The sequence below is a fragment of the Ambystoma mexicanum genome, chromosome 11, assembly GCF_040938575.1.
Source record: "Ambystoma mexicanum isolate Mex_15411 chromosome 11, UKY_AmexF1_1, whole genome shotgun sequence".
In the NCBI taxonomy this organism is placed as follows: domain Eukaryota; kingdom Metazoa; phylum Chordata; class Amphibia; order Caudata; family Ambystomatidae; genus Ambystoma; species Ambystoma mexicanum.
Genome location: NC_090934.1, coordinates 395,360,663 through 395,381,496, shown reverse-complemented (window position 1 = coordinate 395,381,496; position 20,834 = coordinate 395,360,663). Strand labels below are relative to the sequence as shown.

Genomic DNA, 20,834 nt, shown 5'->3' with positions numbered 1-20,834 from the left:
CCTGGGAGACAGTAGTCAGTCCCAGGGTATGGAGTCTATGGTGGGGTGTCACTATGACACCCCTGTGTCACTGCCCGGAGGGTGCTGTGTAACACACATAGTAAAAACACATGAGACACTATGGAGTAAAGGACCCCATAGCCCATGAAACACATTACCAATCAAAGGAATACCATGAATCATGTCCAAGAGTGGGAGAAAGAGTCTCACTCTTGGCACGAGGAAAAAAACAAACTCCAGAAATCCAGCAAAGCTGCTGGGGGACTCACTAGGTTAGGAAATTCAGCCTAGAGAGATAATTCTCCCTAAAAGCTATTCTCCCCAAACTTCCTTTTGATTTTTCCATTGTTTTTACTGTGTGGATCGGTTGTGTTTTGTTGCTCACTTGCACGTATTCTATTTGTGAGGCTGGGACACTTAAAGGTGAAACACTTGGTGCATCCAGGTTCTGTAGCCCCAGTGGAGTTTCCCCTGTGTCCTACTTCTTCGTAGAAGTAATGTATCCCTCCAAATATAGCAATTTTGTGTGCATCATTGCCATCATCGTTGTATGGTCCTTCAAGGTTATTGCCTCGTATAATTTTGTGAATGGAGCCAAGGCAATTGTTAATGTGGACATCACTGCCAGTAGGTCAGGTTTTTTTGTTTTGATTTTCCTTTTCAAAGGATCCCTGATGAGGATCGGACCCTATTCCTGCTGGAATGAGGCGGTCGAGTACAACGACTTTGATGCTTTCTCTTTGCTGTACGTTTGCTCTTGGAGGTATGACACATCTTTATTTGTCTTAGTGGTTTGAGCTGAGCTCTCCAGGACGTCTAAAGTCAAATGTTGAGTATCCAGGAGTTCCTTATTTCTTTTACTGAAGTCTTGACTGGAGTCCTTTTCCAGATCTCTATTTCGATGTATAGTGGTCATTGCTAAAGCGTTAGGGGTTTAATAGGAGTCTACGTTATCAACGTTTTTCTGGGGCTCCCCTGTCTTCTATTCTCGCTTATAGCACAAGGTGGATTGAGACGGAAGGACTGAGAAGATAACATCGTTGAATATTCTTCATTAGTTAAAGTATGTTGTGATTTTTTTGTTTTTGTTTGCAGTAACCAAGTGCCATCTTGTTGTTCCTCCTAAGCTAGATGGTCCAGGTTCATGTTTCTCCTCCTCTTCCATGTGTGGTTCCGATAGATCTTGTGCTCCCTGCAATATCTCAGCGTTGGAAAGTTCTCCAGCCGTATCTACGGCCAACACTCCTTGATTTAGAAAATATGTTGCAAATTTCATTAAGACGCCCAGTCTTTTTTTAAAATATTTTTTCTATGGATTCTTGACACCTTTATTGCTTTTGCTCCATGCTGTTGCAATACTTTGGGAGCTGTGGCACTTGACTTTTTACTGCCTCCTAGTTGTACTGGGTTATTGAATTTGCTTTTCAGATTCAACGACTCCTGTAAGCATTTTAAGTTTTTCCACCTTGCTTGATGCATCCTGTAATTCCTAAGCATCATGTACGGTATTCTGTACAGCATTCTGGGCATGGTTTTCCGATCCAACTTTCATAAATGGCTCATTTTGTAATTTCCATTTCTAGCTGTATTTAGGCTGCCTCTTTAGTTGCTGTATTACTAGGATTTGCCCCTACAGTGTTTAAATCACAACTTTGTGTGTTTCTGACAGAATTAAGTCATGTAAGACCTCCTCCTCAGACGTGCTGGTCTTGTGTATTTCGTCTTGGACTATTTGTTCTCTCCTGTCCGAGGAGGATTTGACCATTTTGTCAAATGCGATAGATCCTGGAGTCGACATAGTGTTGGTGACATTCTTAATAAGATGGGTGTCTGCATCAGCTGCTAATAATATTTCTTCGGCAGACTTTTTGCTTCGATCCTCTTTTGTTTCAGGGCAAAGAAGACCAGGAAGTTTGGTAAGAGAAAGCTGCTTTTGTCCTGTTCCCACTGTCATATTGTGGATCGTGTATGCTTGTAAACTTTGCTCCTGCAGTTGAATATCTCAATTTCCTGACTGGTCTTTGTTCGTTGTCGTAGCGTTACCTTTTCCAAAGGCGGCTGTGTTTTGAAGCTCTAAGGAGAGGGAGGTTTCTAACAGAGACAAAGTTAGTTCCGAAAGAGGGCTATTCCTGGTGCTATTGTTAATATCCCTAGATGTTGTCGGGGTCACATGCGCGACCAAGCGCATAGGGTTGGTTAAGAGCAGGAGTGGGGGAGGACATCAGTGAAATGTTTACTGTGGTTACTTTATATTTAGCCTTGCCTGCGGTTTGCTCGTCAGTTTCACCTGGTGTCCCTGTTCGGAGCGGGAGCGGGAGCGTTTTAGAATGCTCAGAGTTCATTTCTTCCTCGCGCCGTTACTTAGAGCTACGAAGACACCTTTCTTACCCCATTCCTGAGAGCCCTGCAGTGCGTCTCAGCACGGACTGCAGTCACGAAAACTCTGTTGCCAAACTCTGCGGCTGCTCTGCAGTATTGCTTTTTTTTTTTAGTAAAAGTCTGCCCACACTACAGCTGACAGAGTAAACAGACCAACAATCATGTAGAAGGTAGGGAAGACTGCACAGTTGGCTCTCAAAAACCTCTGGAGGGAATATGTCTTGTAAATGATGTGCTGCCATCAATTTAGTGGCAGTTGACCTTCACTGCAAACCCCCCCCCGTGCACAATCTTGAAATCCTCTTTGAGAGCCCTTAACTTGCATGAACAGATTGCTACAATGTCCAGTCACTGTAGTTTACAGATTTGGAATGACTAATCCATGCGTTTGTTTGGACACACCTCTACTACAGCAGTGGTCTCTTTGCAAAGCTTCCTAACTGTTTAACAAGACGAATTCGATTGATTAGATGCACTGTTGCACAAATGCTATGGTAAAGCATTTCACAACCCACTCTGCTGAAACTGCACTGGTTACTTACCAATTGTTTTCTGGGTGAAACATAAATGGTCCATATTGGTCCTCGGGGCACTGGCCACTTCATCTGCATTCTTGTGTAGTGTTCACGGGCAGTCTAAGGTCATCAGGGAAGTGTGTCTCACTATGCTAACAGTGTTTCATCCAACATATAAAGGAAATTACTTTTGGGTGCAACTCTAGAGTGTATTGCTTGTCATGTCAGTTGCTGTAAGAGGTATGCTGGTGATGTCCTGTCCTGGGTTTTGATGTAGGACCCAGTATTTTACAATTGTCCGTTCCCTCTTGATGAAGATTGTTTCTTTTCTCTGTGTACAGTGCTCTGTTGCCCATTTAAGTCAGAGTAGATGCGCGTTACTACATGTTGGAATTCCACTAGATGATTGAATTAAATTACCATCATATGTAGGTCAAGTGACTCTTAGCCACGTTTTACATTTTCTGTTGGTCTTTTCAATGTGATTCCGTTTACATGGGCACGTGATGAGATATACCATGTTTTCTGAATTACAATTGGTATGCTCCTTGACCTCCCACTCTCTAGGTAATCCAATGTTCACAAACCCGGTTTTCTTGGTGAAAGGGCAGATGACACAATTGTCACAAGGGTAGTGACCTACCACTGGCGGAAGACCCCACATGGCTCCCTGTTTCCATCCTGTTTCCATCCTGTTTCCAGTCTTGACGCAATATCATTTCTCATTATTATGTCTGATATTCATACTTTTTTTTTTTTTTAAAGCAATCATGGGCATGGGCAGAGATTTGGGGAGCAGTTTCTTCAAATTGTTATTTATAAACCTTTAATTTTATAGGATAAATTGCTAAATGTATTCCCAAACACCAATTTTGCATCCTCCTTTTCTCTGGGCTGTTGTTCTAATAAAGACTCCCTATTGTTATTGTATGCTCTTTTTGCAAATCTTTTTACAAGTTTCTTGGGATAAACACCAGTCATTGGTTTCTCTGTGAGTTTATTAGCTTCTGTCTCATAAGAATCTCTCGTGCTGCTATTAGGTTTCAGGCGTACAAATTGCCCAAATGGGCGATGGCCCCTGACAGGTTGGGGTGATGACATCCATAATGTAGCAATGCATTTAATCTGTTTCCTTGGTGAAAGGTTTCACCAACAAACTCCAATGAGAATGGTATATGGTAATGTCTAGATAGTTAACTTCTGTGCAACTCATGGAAGCAGTGAATTTAAAATCTGTTTTGGTTGTTAAGCCATTTTACTAAAATCACTGCCTCTTGTGTCCTGGTCCACAGAATACAAATTTCACCTATTTGCCCGAGCCAACATTTCAAATGGTCTTTAAAAGAATTGAACCCAGAATATACGATAGTGTCTTCAAACATGTTGAGGTACAGATTCGCCAAATTGGGTGCCATTGCTGCCCCCATCGCTCTCCCTTCAATTTGTTTATAGAAGGGCCCATTAAATTGGAAGAAATACTTGGTGATTGCTAGTTTGGTACACCATACAATGAATGCATTGCTCACTGGGTGATCGTCACTTCTTTTTCAATAAGGACTCCTCGATCACTTCCAGCATAGCCCTCTGTGATATGCCATGTTATTTATAAAGCATCTGTACACAAGTGTTTCTAGGCGTAACAAGACAAGGGAGCGAAGACCGGGAGAGGACAAGACAAACTATCTTACTGGGCCTTGTGTCATTCAGATTGTGCGAGAAAGAGAAGTGCAAGGAGAAAGGGGGGTGCAAGGGAGAGGGGAGGTAAACACAGGGCAGCAATGCTCTGAGTAAGTGCAGCACGGCTCTGGGTAGTACCAGGAGAATAAGGGACGGTAAAAGTGTACTTTGTGTACAAGTGTTTTGTTCTCTGCCCATACACAGTGTCGGACATTGCATCAATTTCAGATGTTTTGCCTATAGTGAGGAATATGTTATAAAATTCCTCAAATTCATACCCAATCGGTATCGAGTAATAATGTCCCCATATATATGGTCGCCATACATGATGTCACCGGGAAAAGGTTGTGGCAACATTGTATATGGTGACCATATATAAGGGAGTAAAGCAGGGTAAGGGTTGCGGGGGTGTACCAGAGCGTTTCGTAACAGAAAAAACAAATTCAGTTTTCCCTTTCCATGGTGGCTATTGAAAAAAGTGTTTTTGTTTTTAAATGGCTGCCATTGAAAGGAGAGAAGGGACTACGTGTAGTCCTTCCATGGCAGCCATTTTTTTTGTTTACTTTTTTCAATGTCCGCCATGGAAAGGGAAAACAGACTTTGTTTTCCCTTCCCTGGTGGCCATTCTTTTTACATTATTTTTTCTGTTCCGAAACACTCTAGTGAAATATTTAACATTTACTGTACATATGATAATACTGGGGGTATCTTCTTGAATGTTAATGAATTGGATCAATTGTAGACCCACCATAATGAAGTATATCTGTGTTTATGTATGTAAGCTACTTTGTTAGAGGATTATGATGCACTGATTGATGATTTCTTCAGTCAAGTAGACTACACGTACAAAGCTTATCAGCCCCTGATGAATGTCCGGCGGAAGAAAGCCTTTAGGACAGAAACTTGGACACTGGCTATTTGAGGAGCATGTAATTGCATACTGGTTGTATTTTGCTTCCACCGTATTGAGAACAATAGAGTGCATAATGGCAGTCCTTTGGTTTTAATAATTGTTATGTTCATAGATGGATACATCTTTCTACTGTATGTTTTATCTGTATATTTTTAATGTATTTTTTCTATGACTGTGTGAATAAATGTTTAATAAAATTGATTTATATTAAATATGTGGTGTAGATGAAAAGTTCATAGGTGGAGCAGTTTTTTCAAGTTCCCTTTTAATAATTAGCCCCCCTTTCCTTAATAGAATATTGTGTACCCCATAAGGTAGGAAGACTATTTTTGTCCCCTAGGTGTGATAGCCGTTTATGGTATTAGTGCGTCACACCTCTACCTCCCTCGCATCAGATCGCCCTAAGCAAAGCTTTTCATCTGACATCTTTGTGCAGGACAGGGTTAAAATAAACAGAAATTGGTTAATGCAGGTCTCACTGTTGGTGGAGGATATTGGTAATGCAACACCCCCCTGGTTGTCTATGCTCTCCCTGGAATAGGTCGTCCTACGAACCATGGTTCTTCAGAACCGTATGTCGTAAAGAATGAGTGGTGCACTTTTATACCAGATTACGCAAGCAATATCTCTGAAATCACTACTCAAACTTGGCTCATGGTAAGCCTCCTGCACACTAGGCCTGAGGCATCCTGGCCCTTTGGGATGTGAATCGACAGCCAACTGCGTCTATCGGACAGATCCTGCTTATAGTCATTATCATAATCTTGGGGATTTTTGTCGATGGTGGGCAAAAGCCTTTTCTATTGGTTATGTAACACCTGTTCTGAAGTGTCACAACCTGTTTGAGTGCTTTACTGTCATGTTGAAGAAGATATAAAGTGTCAACCTGATGGAATGTGATGTTTATTCCTCTAGAGATGATTGTAATGAGACTGGAGTTGAAGGTCTCATAGGAGGGGACTGTGGAGGAAAATTGGGAAATTAACATTTTATGAACTTCCTATGCCTGTCATTGCAGTACTCTAGTACCTGGGCCCTGTAACCAGCAATGTTTAAACAGCGTTTCTTGCTTATGCGAGGCAGACAATGTAGGACGTTATGGTCATGTCTTTGCAATGAAAGCCTTTGGCCTAGCCTGTTGAAATGCTTGCTTTCGCATCTCTCGCTTCGGACTTATTTCCTTTTTGGCATATGCAAGCGGGACCTAGGCTCTTGAGATCTTAAATAAAGGGACACATGGTAGCGGAAGTAGCATCACTAACGCTCTCGTTTGCCTCAAAGCATATGGGTAGCTTTATGGATTGCAAGCATCTTGACTGAGTTATGACAGGGCGACCTCACTGACAACACTGGCTCACATTAAAGAGCACAGCTGGTGTCAAGGCTGATGTTAATGAGGCATTGTTCTTTGCTAGAAGGATGAATTTAGTGTGCAACCTTGACCTGTTGGGACCACCCCTTACATTGGAATGCATGAGCCCTGGTGGGTATGAAGGCCGGGGGGCACGGAGGGAAGGGGTGCTCGGAACTTCGTGCCTCATGTTGCTGTTGGTTTTGTGCTATCACTGCTTTCTACTATCTGTTCACCAATCCACCAGACTCATGAGTGATACTTCTTTCGTTAAGTTTCATGTAATGCTGGGTACAGAGAAGAACGAGAACTTTCCTGAGTGTGTTTAGTTGGTGATTCTTCCTTATAGAGCCTGCATTTATTTGCCTGGTGAAGGTGTGAAACTTTCCAGAAAGGACACCCAGGTTTGTGAGTGGTGTTTGAAAATGTGTCTAGATACATGCAAGGATTTATGCCATGGGAATGGAAGGTAAGGTTTGTGTATTTCAAACACCTATTTGCTGGACTTTAGTTTTGGCAGAATGCATCCAAATTGAATGTGGCTCATGCATTTAGATCTAAAGTTTATTTGTCCACCAACCCAAAGAGCATCTAATTTTGTCTGCATACATCAGAACTTGTTTAGACACTTTAGAAGCCCTATGGGCAGTGCATGAAAGGCATGGTATCAACGCAAGACAGACACAAGTGATCACAGTTCTAGGGTGTTTATTAAACTGTAAGATGGGTGACATAAACGCCTAATCTAAACCTAAATCTAAAATGGGAGCAAGATACAACCATCAAGTAATAATAATACAGTCCAAGTGGAGTCTAGTTATATAAAAAGGGCCTATACTAAGAAACCTATTGCCAATCCTTACCGCTAGGCTACAAAATAGTGTGGGGTAATGTTTCACAAGAAATTAAAGAAGTGTTTACCAAATGATAAGTCTGATGTTATGGCCGGGGTCTCAATTCCCCACGTTTTTAGCACAGGACAAGGCGGGACTCTTGTACAGCACACTCCTGGGCTTCTCCGGCACAAGCTTACAGTTCCTTTTCTTTACATCAGGGCCTTCTGCGCCCATGTCTCTTCTCATGCAAGGTCTCTTGCTTCAGAGGGGCCTGATATGCCAAAACAACAAAACAGTTCCTTCTGCTAATCTTCACATTGGGTGGTTACCCTCCACCCTTGAATCCTCCTCAGCCAGGCTACGATCCTCCTCTCTTTCGTCAGCCTCCTTCAATCTGGCTCAGACCAACCTTTCACTGTGGACATCCCTCAGTTGCGTTCATATTTGTTGTCACAATGTTGTTCACTAAGCTTCTTCACAACTTCTCTCTTGACGTCCCTCCGTCTGGTTCACTATTGCAGTTCAATCACAATTTCCTTATATGTAATATTCAAGAGCCTCAATGTCTTTTTAAACAATCACCTTTTTAGCTAGGTTCCCCTCATCCAGGCTCTTTCAGAGCACTTGCCAACTTTAAACAAAGACTTCTGAAGGGCGATTACGTCTCGCTGGGGCACTTTGTTAGCTCATGGCAAGTGCTTGTTTATGTACAGCTCCATAGTTCGCACAGCGTTCCCCTCTGCCGGATGCAATCGTCTGTTCCACAATTCCCTCAGTCGGTTCGCGCTTTCCACAGTTCACAATTGTCACAACATAGCAAGGACTTTCGATTGTGCAAGGGATTTGGCTTGACCCTTGTATGACCACCTTCACACTTCACGCCGGCCTTCTCTATGGCCTCTTGGTACTTGTAGTTTCACTATTTTACACTTCAATACTCCTTGTTCAGGAGAGGGGTACCAGTCAAAGACCTTTGAATGAGCGCCCACGTGGCGCCAGACCACTCTATATCTGGTACCCAGTTCATTCACAAAAAGACCTCTGTATCTTAATTTTAATGTTGCCACTGCAGCCTTGAGCCTAACACAGTCCGGCCCACTATCAGGTTCTTCCGACTCACCGGCGGTGCTGAACTTGTTGGCGTTTCTCTTGCCGCTGGAGCCAAGAAGTTACCACGATGGAACCATGTCTCCCAGCCCTGGCTAACAGTGCAGGAGGGTTCCATGTACTGCTGATAGCCATCACACCATTTGCCAGCTGTGATTCTCGGTCTTGCGTTTCTTTGGTCGGAGGCTCCGCGGGTCTAGGTTGAAAAGGGCAAGGGCAACTTACCTCCTTTACGTCCTTTCAGATCTCGCCACCTTTCTCCTCTTTTTGAACTGCCATCTTGGAATAACTGCTTCCTCATGCTTTTGGCCTTGCTCAGAGTGTGCTCTGCATTTTATCCCAGTGGGGAAGGGAAAGGGCAGTAAGGTGTGAATTTGTCGATAACTGCCTGACTTTGCCTTACCCTTGTGTTGGAAGAGGTCAGTTAAACACCTCTGGTATTAGTCCGTTGTCGCTCACCGTGTGCGAAAGTGTTCGTGTTGGAAAGGGGCTGGGGGTAGCGTTTCTAAGTATCCTACTGGGCAGGATGGGGAAAAGGTGTCATAAGGAAGGGGATACTGCATCTCACCCTTCGGTGTCCCAATTCTCCTCCCCAAAGACCCCTCATCCAAGTGATCCTCCCGCATTGGACCACTCCCATGAACTGGATCCAATAACGATGGCCGTGTCCTGGCCACCTGGATGACGGATCTCCGGGGACTAGTGAGTGAGACACCTTCAGGTTTCTCAAAGCAGGCAAAGGGTTAAAGCCTTTTAAGGCTGTTCTTGGTACTCCCAGCCAATCTTGTAGGCAGTTGACTGTGTTTTATGCCGTGGTAAGGTTGAGATGTTACAGTGCAGCTTCATCACCCACCATTGAAATAAGGTCTTATCTAACACCAATCTGTGAAGACTCGGTTCCTCTCCCTGGTCCCATAACATGTTGCTGTCCATTAAGGTGATTTAAATGTTATTTTCCATTTGGTCTGGCTTGTCTTCATTTTCTGATTTCTCCTGGGGTCAGTAGCATGGCGATGGAACACTTGTTTGAAGGACTTTGGGATTGTGTTTTGTTTCTTGAAGAGCTATAAAACTGAGGCCTGTTAAAAGAAAGTCATTTTTTTGTGTTCTTTCAGAACTGGTGTTGAGGTAATCTGTGAGTGAAACTAAGGCCTTTATTTAATTTTCTACTTCTAATCTTGTGTTGATTAATAGTTGGATGGATTCTTGTGGCATTGGTATGGGAGAGTAGTATGGTGAGTTTCAATAACATCTTGCTATTTTGCTGGTGTGAGGGGTTAGAGCCGCTAGGCACTGGGTAGTCTGGCCTATGCCCAATGTGCCTCCCAGAGGGTGGAAGGCGTGGGATCCCACAGACTTGCCACCCCCATTAAGGCCTGTTTTTGCAACCAAGAAGGGGTAACCTATCCCAAATTCCCAAGATGCCATGTGAATAGTACAAGGAGTTGACCCCCTCTCTGAAGTACACCCTCACCATCGGGGAACATTACCTAGTGATATTTTACACTCTAGAGGCCCACTGCAACATAACATTTCCACGGTTCCCCCTATTAATATCACTTTTGGCAGGAATGATTTGCTCCCCAAGCTACTGGATATCACCTCAGGGGATGTAAGCATAAAGCCCACATGATCATGGTGATTTTAGGTTTTGGTGCCCCAAGGTTAAGTGAGTTGACGCAGAGTAGGATGAATGCACAGAGAACATAGACTGGTATGTTTAAACCAAAATTTATTGGAGCCATTTACAAGTTTGAGCAAAACTAGAAGCTAAGCAAAATCGCAATAGGATTTTACTTTGAGTTACCAGTTAGTGTTTAGGTTGCAAATCGTAATATGTTTCCTCCCAGGTGTGGATGATCGGTTGACTGTTACTCCCAGCCCTGTGTTTTGAGTGTATTTGCACTTCTTTTTTGGCCCCTTGTTTGTTTACCTCCAGTTGTCTGCTTCCGGCTCTGGGTGTTGAGTAGACTCCTGCTCCGTGGTCAAGGAGGTTTAGCTGCATTTGCCTGTAAGGCCTGCACATAGGTAGAAACGGAGGCACTGTAGTAGTGAACACATCCACAGAGATTCCACCAAGAGGCTACAATGCTACATTTCAGAGGCCCAACTTCTGGTTCTTTGCCCCCTTCCTCTCTCTGGGTGCTGTTGTTATTCCTCAAGTTCCCTTTCTTCCTTAATGGATAGTAACGATTTTGTGCCTGATTGAGCCACTGTTGCTCTTCTTGTGCTCTCCAATCTGTCTCTCCTCCATGACCTCAACACTTTGCCACATGCTTGTACCCCCACTGCTCCCAGATTCACTTATCAGGGTTTGTGTTTGCCTTGGCTTGTTCCTTCCCTCCTATTTCAGATCCTCTTTCTATCTTTAGTATCAATCCCAACCACCTCGTTTCTCCTCCTCTCTGCCATGATGCTCTCTCTCCAACATCCCCTTTTACTCTTAAACATCTTTCAATATCCTCCTTCTGTTCTTCCAACTGCCTCCCATTGTCTTCTTCCAACCTCCTCATGTCTGTTTCCATCTCTCTCCTCACTGATCAGCTCCCTCTCTTCCTTCTGACAGGACTCTTTGTCCTACTCTTGATGTCTCCTTGTAACGCTCACCTGATTCCCGTAGAGGCCCCGGTCTTGACTGGGCGTATACCGTATCTTCAAAGGTGATGTGTAACACACGGCTGGCTCTTTGGGCTGGACATCTGTGCACTGTATGTCTGACTTGAAGGGTAAGATGTCTGCAGATAGAAAATATGGGATTAAGGAACTGGGTTATTGAATGTCTCTCTCTTCTTCCCTTTCTCTTCTCCTGTAGAACCCCAAAGGTTAACGCTCTCACCTTAGGTAAGTGAACGCCGTGCTCTCCATCTGCCTCGGGGCAGGGTGCTGTAACCAGTTTCTTCACTGGATAAGGAGAGCAGGCCTCTTGACTTCAGAGGACTGCTGTCCGTCGTTTACTGCACGAACGGTAAGTTTCGAGTAATTCTAATGTCTTTAAAGTCTTTAGTAATGATGTTTCTTGTTTTGCAGGGTTCCGGCGATGGCGGATGACGGGCTGAAGTGAGTTGAAGATGGAGCCCGTGTGATGAATAGAAGCGCCTGGAAGCACGTAAGTAAGCGCTTGTTGCCTGCTTCACGATGCGCTCTAACTGTCTTTTTATTTTCCAGGTACAAGTTCGGAGCGGCTGCAGGGTGCCGGAATACCCACTGGGTTAGATGTGGAAAGGAGTAATGGCACTTGAGTATTAAAGTTCCCCAATGTCTTTAAACGCACCTTGTTTTGTCTTTCAGATGCGGGATGCAGCGCCGAAGGCCTCCGGAGCGTGCGAAGAGTTGGTAAGCTTTTGTCTATCAGATGCCGGAATGCAGTGTGAAGACCTCCGGAGCGCACGAAGAGTAGGTAAGCCTTTGTCTTTCAGATGCCGGAATGCAGCGCGAGGCGTTGGTGACAGCCGATGGACCAGGTAAGTGAAGAGCTGTCACTGAAGCCCGTAATGCTAACCTGTTCTTTCTTGTCTTTATAGGTGTTGCTGAAGACTGGATTCAGGATGGTAAGCCTTTTTCCTTAGGCCCAGGATCAGATGCAGAAGACACGATGAGCGTTCTGCTGCAGAGGATGCAGAATAACGCAAAGCAAGATTCATCCATCGGGTGTGGTTTAAATAGCCTCCTGTAGTGCTTAGGTGTCTCCTTCCACAGCCACGCCTAGGTAAGAAAAGAGTTCCTGCTTTCCAGAAGAGTTCCAGTGTTCTGAATCTAGGGAGTGGCTCCTGCCCCACCCAACAGGAAAAGTAGTTCCAAACAGAAGAGGATCAGAGGCTGAACTGGCAGGCAAATAAGCAGCATGGTCTGCTGCAGGTAAGTCCACCCAAGCATTATGAGCCCGGCGCTTCCAGCGCTGGGACTGGGCATATTTATGAGCCTGGTGCCACTGGCGCCAGGACTGGGTCCAAAAGGTCCCAATTGGGACTGGTTGGCACTTCGAACCTGGGTTATGGATCTGCTTCCAAGGGAGTTGGGAAAACCCTGACCTTTTGGAAGCAGAGATCATGACAGTACCCCCCCTCAAGTCCCCTCCCAAACCGGGCTTCTCCGGCAGTTTTGGCTTGTCAGGAAATGTTCGGTGAAATCTTTTGATTAGGCGAGGAGCGTGGACATATTCAGCAGGTTCCCAGGATCTCTCTTGGGGGCCGTAGCCTTTCCAGTCAATTAGGTAAAATAGTTTAGATTTGGAGATCTTGGAGTCCAGAATGCTTTTGACTTCAAACTCGAGTTCTCCATCAACTAGGATAGGTTTTGGAGATTTAGTTAGTCGGGTTTGAGGTTGCACGGGTTTTAATAGAGAGACGTGGAAGACCGGATGTATCTTCATGTGCGGGGGCAAGTCCAACTTGACCGCTACTGGGTTTACTATGGTAGTGATGGAATAGGGACCAAGGTATCTTGGGTTGAATGTGCGTGGCCCTTTTAGAGGTAGATATTTGGTGGATAACCAGACTTGATCCCCTACTTGATATTGAGGGGCTTCCTTCCGATGTTGATCTGCTCCTTTCTTGTATTGTTCTTTAGCCCTTTGAAGGTGAGAAACAGCTTCCTTAAAGGCTTGGGTGATTGTAGAATGCAGGTAGTCTACTGCTGGTGTTTCAAGATCTTGGAGGGGATCCAACTCCGAGGTTCGAGGGTGACTGCCGTACAAAAGAAAAAATGGGGTTTTCCCAGTTCCCGAATGGACAGAGTTATTGTAGGCATATTCGGCTATCCAAAGGATGTCTTTCCAAGTTTTTTTCAGTTTGTTGCAGCATGCAGCGTAAATACTGTTCCAGAGTTTGATTGGTCCTCTCGGTTTGTCCGTCGGTCTGAGGGTGGTGACTGGTCGATAGTCTCACATCAATTTGAGCCAACCGACAGCAACTTCGCCAAAAATGAGAAATAAATTGACTACCTCGATCCGAAATTAGAACCGAAGGAAAACCGTGCAATCGGATGATGTTTTCGAGAAATTCTCGGGCCAGAGTTGCTGCTGTTGGCAAGCCTTTGAGCGTAATGAAATGCGCCATCTTGGAGAATAAGTCCACGATTACTAGAATCGTATTGTATCCGGAGCATGGAGGTAGATCGGTGATGAAGTCCATAGAAAGCGTATGCCAAGGGCGAGGTGGGATGTTTTGGGCGCATACTCCACAGGACATTATAAAGTCTCTGATATCTTTTTTCCAAGACGGCCACCAGAAGTAGCGCTTGATCTTTTCTGAGGTCTTGGCCATACCGGGATGTCCTTCCATTAAAGAATCGTGATAACAAGAGATTACTTTTTTCTGTAAATCTGTGCTGGGTAGGTATAATCGTTCTTGGAAATGCAATAAGTTGTCCTTTACTGCAAAGTCCTTTCCCTGCAGATGCCAATTCTGTATGTCTGCTGGAGTTACAAGTTGCCTGGCTTTATCCTTAACTTCCTCTATGGATTCTGTGGCGATTACACCTAGAATTCTTTGTTCGGGAATGATTGGTACAGGTTTAGGGTTGATCAAGTGTTCTTCCACTCCCATCCGAGAAAGGGCATCAGCTTTACCGTTCTTTGTACCAGGTCGATAGGTAATTATGAAGTCAAACTCGGCAAAGAATAATGCCCAACGGAGTTGTCTAGAGGATTGGGATTTTGCGGTTTTCAAATATTGCAGGTTTCGGTGATCCGTAATCACAGTAACGGTGTGTCGGGCCCCCAGCAGATAATGCCGCCAAGCCTTAAAGGCAGACTTGATAGCCAGAAGTTCCTTGTCAGTAATCGTGTAATTGATTTCAGGAGGCGAGAATTTGCGGGACCAAAATGCCACGGGATGCAACTGATTGGTTACCGGGTCCTTTTGTGATAGAACTGCCCCCATGGCAAGGCTTGAAGCATCAGTTTCCACGATGTAGGGGAGTTCGGGGCGAGGGTGTTTTAAGATTGGTGCAGAGATAAATTTAGTCTTCAAATCCTGGAAAGCTTGTTCCGCCTCGGTAGACCATTCAAAACGTTTGTTTTTCTTTAACAAGGCAGTGATGGGCTGGACTATTTGAGAGAATTCGGGGATAAACCTGCAGTAAAAGTTAGCGAAGCCTAACATGCTTTGCACACCTTTTACGGAGGATGGTGATGGCCATTTGAGAACTGCATCGACCTTCTTTGAATCCATACGCACTCCGCCAGGTGATAATATGAATCCCAAGAATTCAACTTCAGTCACGTTGAAAACACATTTTTCCAACTTAGCAAAAAGTTTGTGTTGACGCAATCTTTCGAGGACCATTTTCACGTGTTTCCGATGTTCAGATTCCGATGAAGAATAAACGAGGATGTCGTCAATGTAAACGACAACATACACATCTATGAGCTCTCTGAGGACATCGTTCATAAAATATTGAAAGGCGGCCGGGGCATTGCAAAGTCCGAAGGGGATGACCTGATATTCAAATAGCCCATACTTGGTGCGGAAGGCCGTCTTCCATTCATCGCCCTCTTTTACTCGTACCAAGTGGTAAGCTCCTCTAAGATCCAGCTTTGTATATATGCATGCTTTTCTGACTTGGTCCAGGAGTTCAGGGATCAAAGGTAACGGATATCTATTCTTAACGGTGATCTGGTTCAGGGAGCGATAATCTATACAAGTTCTAAGGTCTCCTTCCTTTTTTGGAACGAAGAACAAAGCTGAAGAAGCAGGGGACTTGGAAGGACGAATAAACCCATTTGCCAGGTATTGATCCAGGTATTGTCGAAGGTGAAGGTTCTCAGGCTCGGTGAGGGCATACATTCTACTACAAGGAGGAGTAGATCCAGGTATCAGGTCTATCTGGCAGTCATAAGACCTATGAGGAGGTAGAGAGTCAGCCTGATCCTTCCGGAAAACATCTTGGTATTCTAGGTATTCGGGAGGTAATTGGGGAGTCTCTGAAGAAATTGCTGCCAGTGCAACACCAGGTGGAGGGTGACAAGTAGAGACACATTCTGGAAACTGGACCGTTCTTGCTCGCCAATCGATCAGAGGATTGTGTTTCTCTAACCAAGGTATTCCTAGAATAATCTGAAACTGAGGGGCCTTGATCACATCGAACACGATCTTCTCATGGTGTCCATCTTGACTTACTAGCGTCATCTCTTGAGTGGTATGCGTTACTGGCCCGGAGGCTATCTCCGTACCATCCACCGTAGTAATGACGTCCTTTACAGCCTTGGGACAAAGAGTTAGATTCATCCTCAAAACCATTTCATGATCCACATAATTGCCGATGGCACCGCTGTCGACGTAAGCTTCAATTGCATGTAATCGATCCGGATTATCAGGGCTAATGAGGACCATAGGTATCACGAAATGCGAGGTCACGGAACTGGTTTTCACGCTCGGCAAGAGGACCTCTATTCTTGTCGGGCGAGGTCGTTTCCCTGCTCAGAGTTTGTAACTTTGGTAACTGCAGCTCCTACTGCCTTCTTGGCAGGTTTCACCGGACAGTCTCGAAGAAAGTGCCCTGAGTTTCCGCAATAGAGGCATAATTGCAACTGTTTTCTCCTTTCCCGCTCCTTTTGTGTTAGAGGACCTTTCAGACCCCCTATTTGCATGGGTTCCCCGGAGTCTACTCCTTTGGAAGGAGTTGGCGGTTTGGAAAATACTCGAGCATCAAACTTGGAACGATCGGCCTTCCTGTTCTGCAGTCTGTGATCTATTTGAACGACTAAGTCTATATAGTCCGAACAATCTTGTGGGGGATTCACTACTTGGGCTAACACATCTTTGAGCTCTCCACGTAGACCTCTATAAAACAGCGTAATCCTTTTGTCCTCAGGCCATTGAGTTTCCACTATCAGTCTGTTGAAAGACGCAATATAAGCCAAAAGGTCTTGATTACCTTGTCGCAACGAAAGAAGCTCATTGTCCAAGGCCTGCCCCTGTGAATGTCTTGCGAACAGTTTTTCCATACTGAGCTGAAAAGCTTGAAAATCATGGAGGACCGGATCATCTTGATTTACTAGAGGGATCGACCAGTCTGCCGCATTGCCACTAAGGTACGAAAGCACGAAAGCTACTTTAGCTTGATCAGTTGGAAAGGCTGCTGGCCGGCATAAGAAATGCAACCGGCACTGATTGATAAATACTGCAAACCTCTTTGGGTCACCAGAAAATCGTTCGGGCGGAGCCAGAGGTACATTCCCAGGTAGGTTGATCTGCACTGGATTCATAGAGGATGTAGAAGGAAGATTTCCCCCAGATGCGGGTAACGGGGTCTGTCCGGCTTGTGACTGTAGCAATTGTCTAGCGAGATCATCTGTTCGCTCCTTGGAAATAATCAGTTCCCTTCTTAGAGCGTTCGTTTCCTGACGGGCTGCATGCACTTCTGCCCTTAGTTCCCCAAGTAACTGGGCTAGCTGGTCGGTATCCGAGGTTTCCATAGCGCCTGGACGGGAGTTTTGTGGTAGGCTTAGCGTTCTGTAACGCTCACCTGATTCCCGTAGAGGCGCCGGTCTTGACTGGGCGTATACCGTATCTTCAAAGGTGATGTGTAACACACGGCTGGCTCTTTGGGCTGGACCTCTGTGCACTGTATGTCTGACTCGAAGGGTAAGATGTCTGCAGATAGAAAATATGGGATTAAGGAACTGGGTTATTGAATGTCTCTCTCTTCTTCCCTTTCTCTTCTCCTGTAGAACCCCAAAGGTTAACGCTCTCACCTTAGGTAAGTGAACGCCTTGCTCTCCATCTGCCTCGGGGCAGGGTGCTGTAACCAGTTTCTTCACTGGATAAGGGGAGCAGGCCTCTTGACTTCAGAGGACTGCTGTCTGTCGTTTACTGCACGAACGGTAAGTTTCGAGTAATTCTAATGTCTTTAAAGTCTTTAGTAATGATGTTTCTTGTTTTGCAGGGTTCCGGCGATGGCGGATGACGGGCTGAAGTGAGTTGAAGATGGAGCCCGTGTGATGAATAGAAGCGCCTGGAAGCACGTAAGTAAGCGCTTGTTGCCTGCTTCACGATGCGCTCTAACTGTCTTTTTATTTTCCAGGTACAAGTTCGGAGCGGCTGCAGGGTGCCGGAATACCCACTGGGTTAGATGTGGAAAGGAGTAATGGCACGTGAGTATTAAAGTTCCCCAATGTCTTTAAACGCACCTTGTTTTGTCTTTCAGATGCGGGATGCAGCGCCGAAGGCCTCCGGAGCGTGCGAAGAGTTGGTAAGCTTTTGTCTTTCAGATGCCGGAATGCAGTGTGAAGACCTCCGGAGCGCACGAAGAGTAGGTAAGCCTTTGTCTTTCAGATGCCAGAATGCAGCGCGAGGCGTTGGTGACAGCCGATGGACCAGGTAAGTGAAGAGCTGTCACTGAAGCCCGTAATGCTAACCTGTTCTTTCTTGTCTTTATAGGTGTTGCTGAAGACTGGATTCAGGATGGTAAGCCTTTTTCCTTAGGCCCAGGATCAGATGCAGAAGACACGATGAGCGTTCTGCTGCAGAGGATGCAGAATAACGCAAAGCAAGATTCATCCATCGGGTGTGGTTTAAATAGCCTCCTGTAGTGCTTAGGTGTCTCCTTCCACAGCCACGCCTAGGTAAGAAAAGAGTTCCTGCTTTCCAGAAGAGTTCCAGTGTTCTGAATCTAGGGAGTGGCTCCTGCCCCACCCAACAGGAAAAGTAGTTCCAAACAGAAGAGGATCAGAGGCTGAACTGGCAGGCAAGTAAGCAGCATGGTCTGCTGCAGGTAAGTCCACCCAAGCATTATGAGCCCGGCGCTTCCAGCGCTGGGACTGGGCATATTTATGAGCCTGGTGCCACTGGCGCCAGGACTGGGTCCAAAAGGTCCCAATTGGGACTGGTTGGCACTTCGAACCTGGGTTATGGATCTGCTTCCAAGGGAGTTGGGAAAACCCTGACCTTTTGGAAGCAGAGATCATGACACTCCTTCAAGCTTCTTCCTGATATCTCCTACCCTCTTCCTACATTTTGTGTCTCATGGCCCTTCTTGCTTCCTCCGCTCACCTAAATGTTTATATATTCTCTACCTCCACCGTCCTCTCCAATACCTCTCTTGACCTCCTCCCCTTCTGACCACCTTTTAGCAAACCTGTATTTCCAGAATTGTCTCAGGGCCAGAGCCAGATTCAGATTTCTGCGAGCTGCAACATGTGGAATTATTTTGTCTCTACATGCTTGCCAGTCGTTTTTTTCATCCTAGAGATTCATGAATATGCTTTTTGCCATGCATGGCCATGGCATACGGCATTTGCAGTTTTTGGGTAAGATGTGTACTTAATGCAGGTTGACCCAAGAATGCTCAGATTTACACACCTTAAGGCCTGTCCTTACCTAAAACAATCAAAATTACACCACAATGACTGATGAGACGTTTTTGCATGACATTTAAAATTACCCACACAGAGTTCGCCTTGAGGCACCAACATTCTAGCTTGAAGTGGCAGTGGTCTTGTGGATCTTTCTTAAACCTTTTTTTCTGTACAGCCCACATTAGATAGAAAGAAATTAAAAACATACATACTTCAGAAATACTTCCCAAATTAGGTCCTTTCCAAAGTAGGTACAGAATTCTAGCTCAAGGAAGTGCAAATATAAAGAGGAAAATACCAAAACTCTATTTTCGTTTCCAAAATGTGTATATTGTACCCTCAAAATCTCATTACTACTGGTGCCTCAAATGTCAACTGATACTTTTGCTTTCTGCACCGGATAAGTGTGTTTGCAATGAAGCAGGGCTTTATAGATCCGGCAATCATGTTGTGTTATGTTATGTTAAAGGTACTTATATAGTGCACCGTCACCAACGGAATTGGTCCCCAGGCGCTCTGGCGGATCTGTAAACAGGAAGGACGGGTATGGTTAGTCTGGAGGAGATAAGCAGGAGAGTGGGAGAAGTGATGTACTGTTGGCAGCTTCAGCTCGGTATACACCGAGTGCTGGGCTTTGGAGCTAGTATCGGATCGGGCAAGACCTTGAGTGCTGTAGGTGATGTTTGTGTTGTTGATGCGGGTTGGTAAGGTGCGTGCGGATTGCTGGGAGAGAGATGGCTGTGTGGCTTTGTGTGGTTTAAGTATGCAGAAGATTGAGGGTTGGGTTAGTAGGGTCTGTGTCCTGATTCAGGTACTTTCTGATCATCTTTAAAGAAAATGTATGCCTTCTTTTACAGTGACTTAATAACATCAACAATATGACTTAATGTTATTTTTTCCCGTTATCAAATGGCTCCTCAAATAATGTGCTTTATAAAGGTGAAGGTGTACATTTAGGTTCTTTCCCTAATTTACATTGTTGAAAAGCATTACCTGGGCCACTGTCTGGATTCACTAGAAGGCAGAATGTGGTTTTAGATTCTTCAGCAACTGCAGCTGAAAACAAAATGGATATTAAAGTCCAGATCCATCAATGAATGAGCCAAGCTCTTTTGCCTGTGCTGATGACATGGGGGAGAAGGACGCAAGAGACATTGTACTCAGCCACACTTGTATCTGTTTTACATTTTTACATTTTTACATGAAGGCAGAAGTATAATGTCAGTCTTTGACAGCTTCACCTTCACAGGAGTCATTCATACCTTGGAGCTTAGCAAGCATATCTCTAGGCAATAGACACCCCTAATAGATGACACAGATGCAGTTGTGTATTGTCCGCATAAAGGTGAATGAAGACCCCTACGTATTTGACTTCATCTTTCTTGTGGTTCATCCTGGTGGCGTTGACTTCTAACTCCTTGTGTTTACCCCCATAGGTGAGTAACAGCTCTGGCGAGACTATGGGAGCTGACAGTGACCTCAGCAGTAATGCTGGTGATGGCCTGGCTGGGTCCGCTAATGGCAACCTTTCCGGGTCTCGTGGCACTGTCTCGGACAGTGAAATTGAGATGAATTCTGTCAGCGGAGCTATCTTCGTAAGTACCCAAAGTGTGCTGTGAGCTTGGAAGTTACACTGGTTGTGGTGACTGAACAATTAGCATTCTGAGTGCAATTGCTAGGTGTTGTGGTAGTCAGTGTGTGGTGGGGATCAGTTATGGTAGGTGTCCTTTGTTAGGCACAGAGACTTACAAATATGTTG

The 20,834-nt window shown here is 45.0% G+C and overlaps 1 protein-coding gene across 42 annotated transcripts in view; it reads left to right on the top strand.

Annotated features, from left to right (window-relative positions):
- The window catches only part of MADD (MAP kinase activating death domain), a 2,081,072-nt gene that overhangs the window by 1,229,985 nt on the left and 830,253 nt on the right, over window positions 1-20,834 (top strand). For all 42 annotated transcript variants that reach the window (XM_069623145.1, XM_069623139.1, XM_069623144.1 and 39 more), the window contains one exon: window positions 20,512-20,670. In XM_069623145.1, the coding sequence (XP_069479246.1) occupies window positions 20,512-20,670 (159 nt within the window). The remainder of the gene's footprint in view (window positions 1-20,511; window positions 20,671-20,834) is intronic.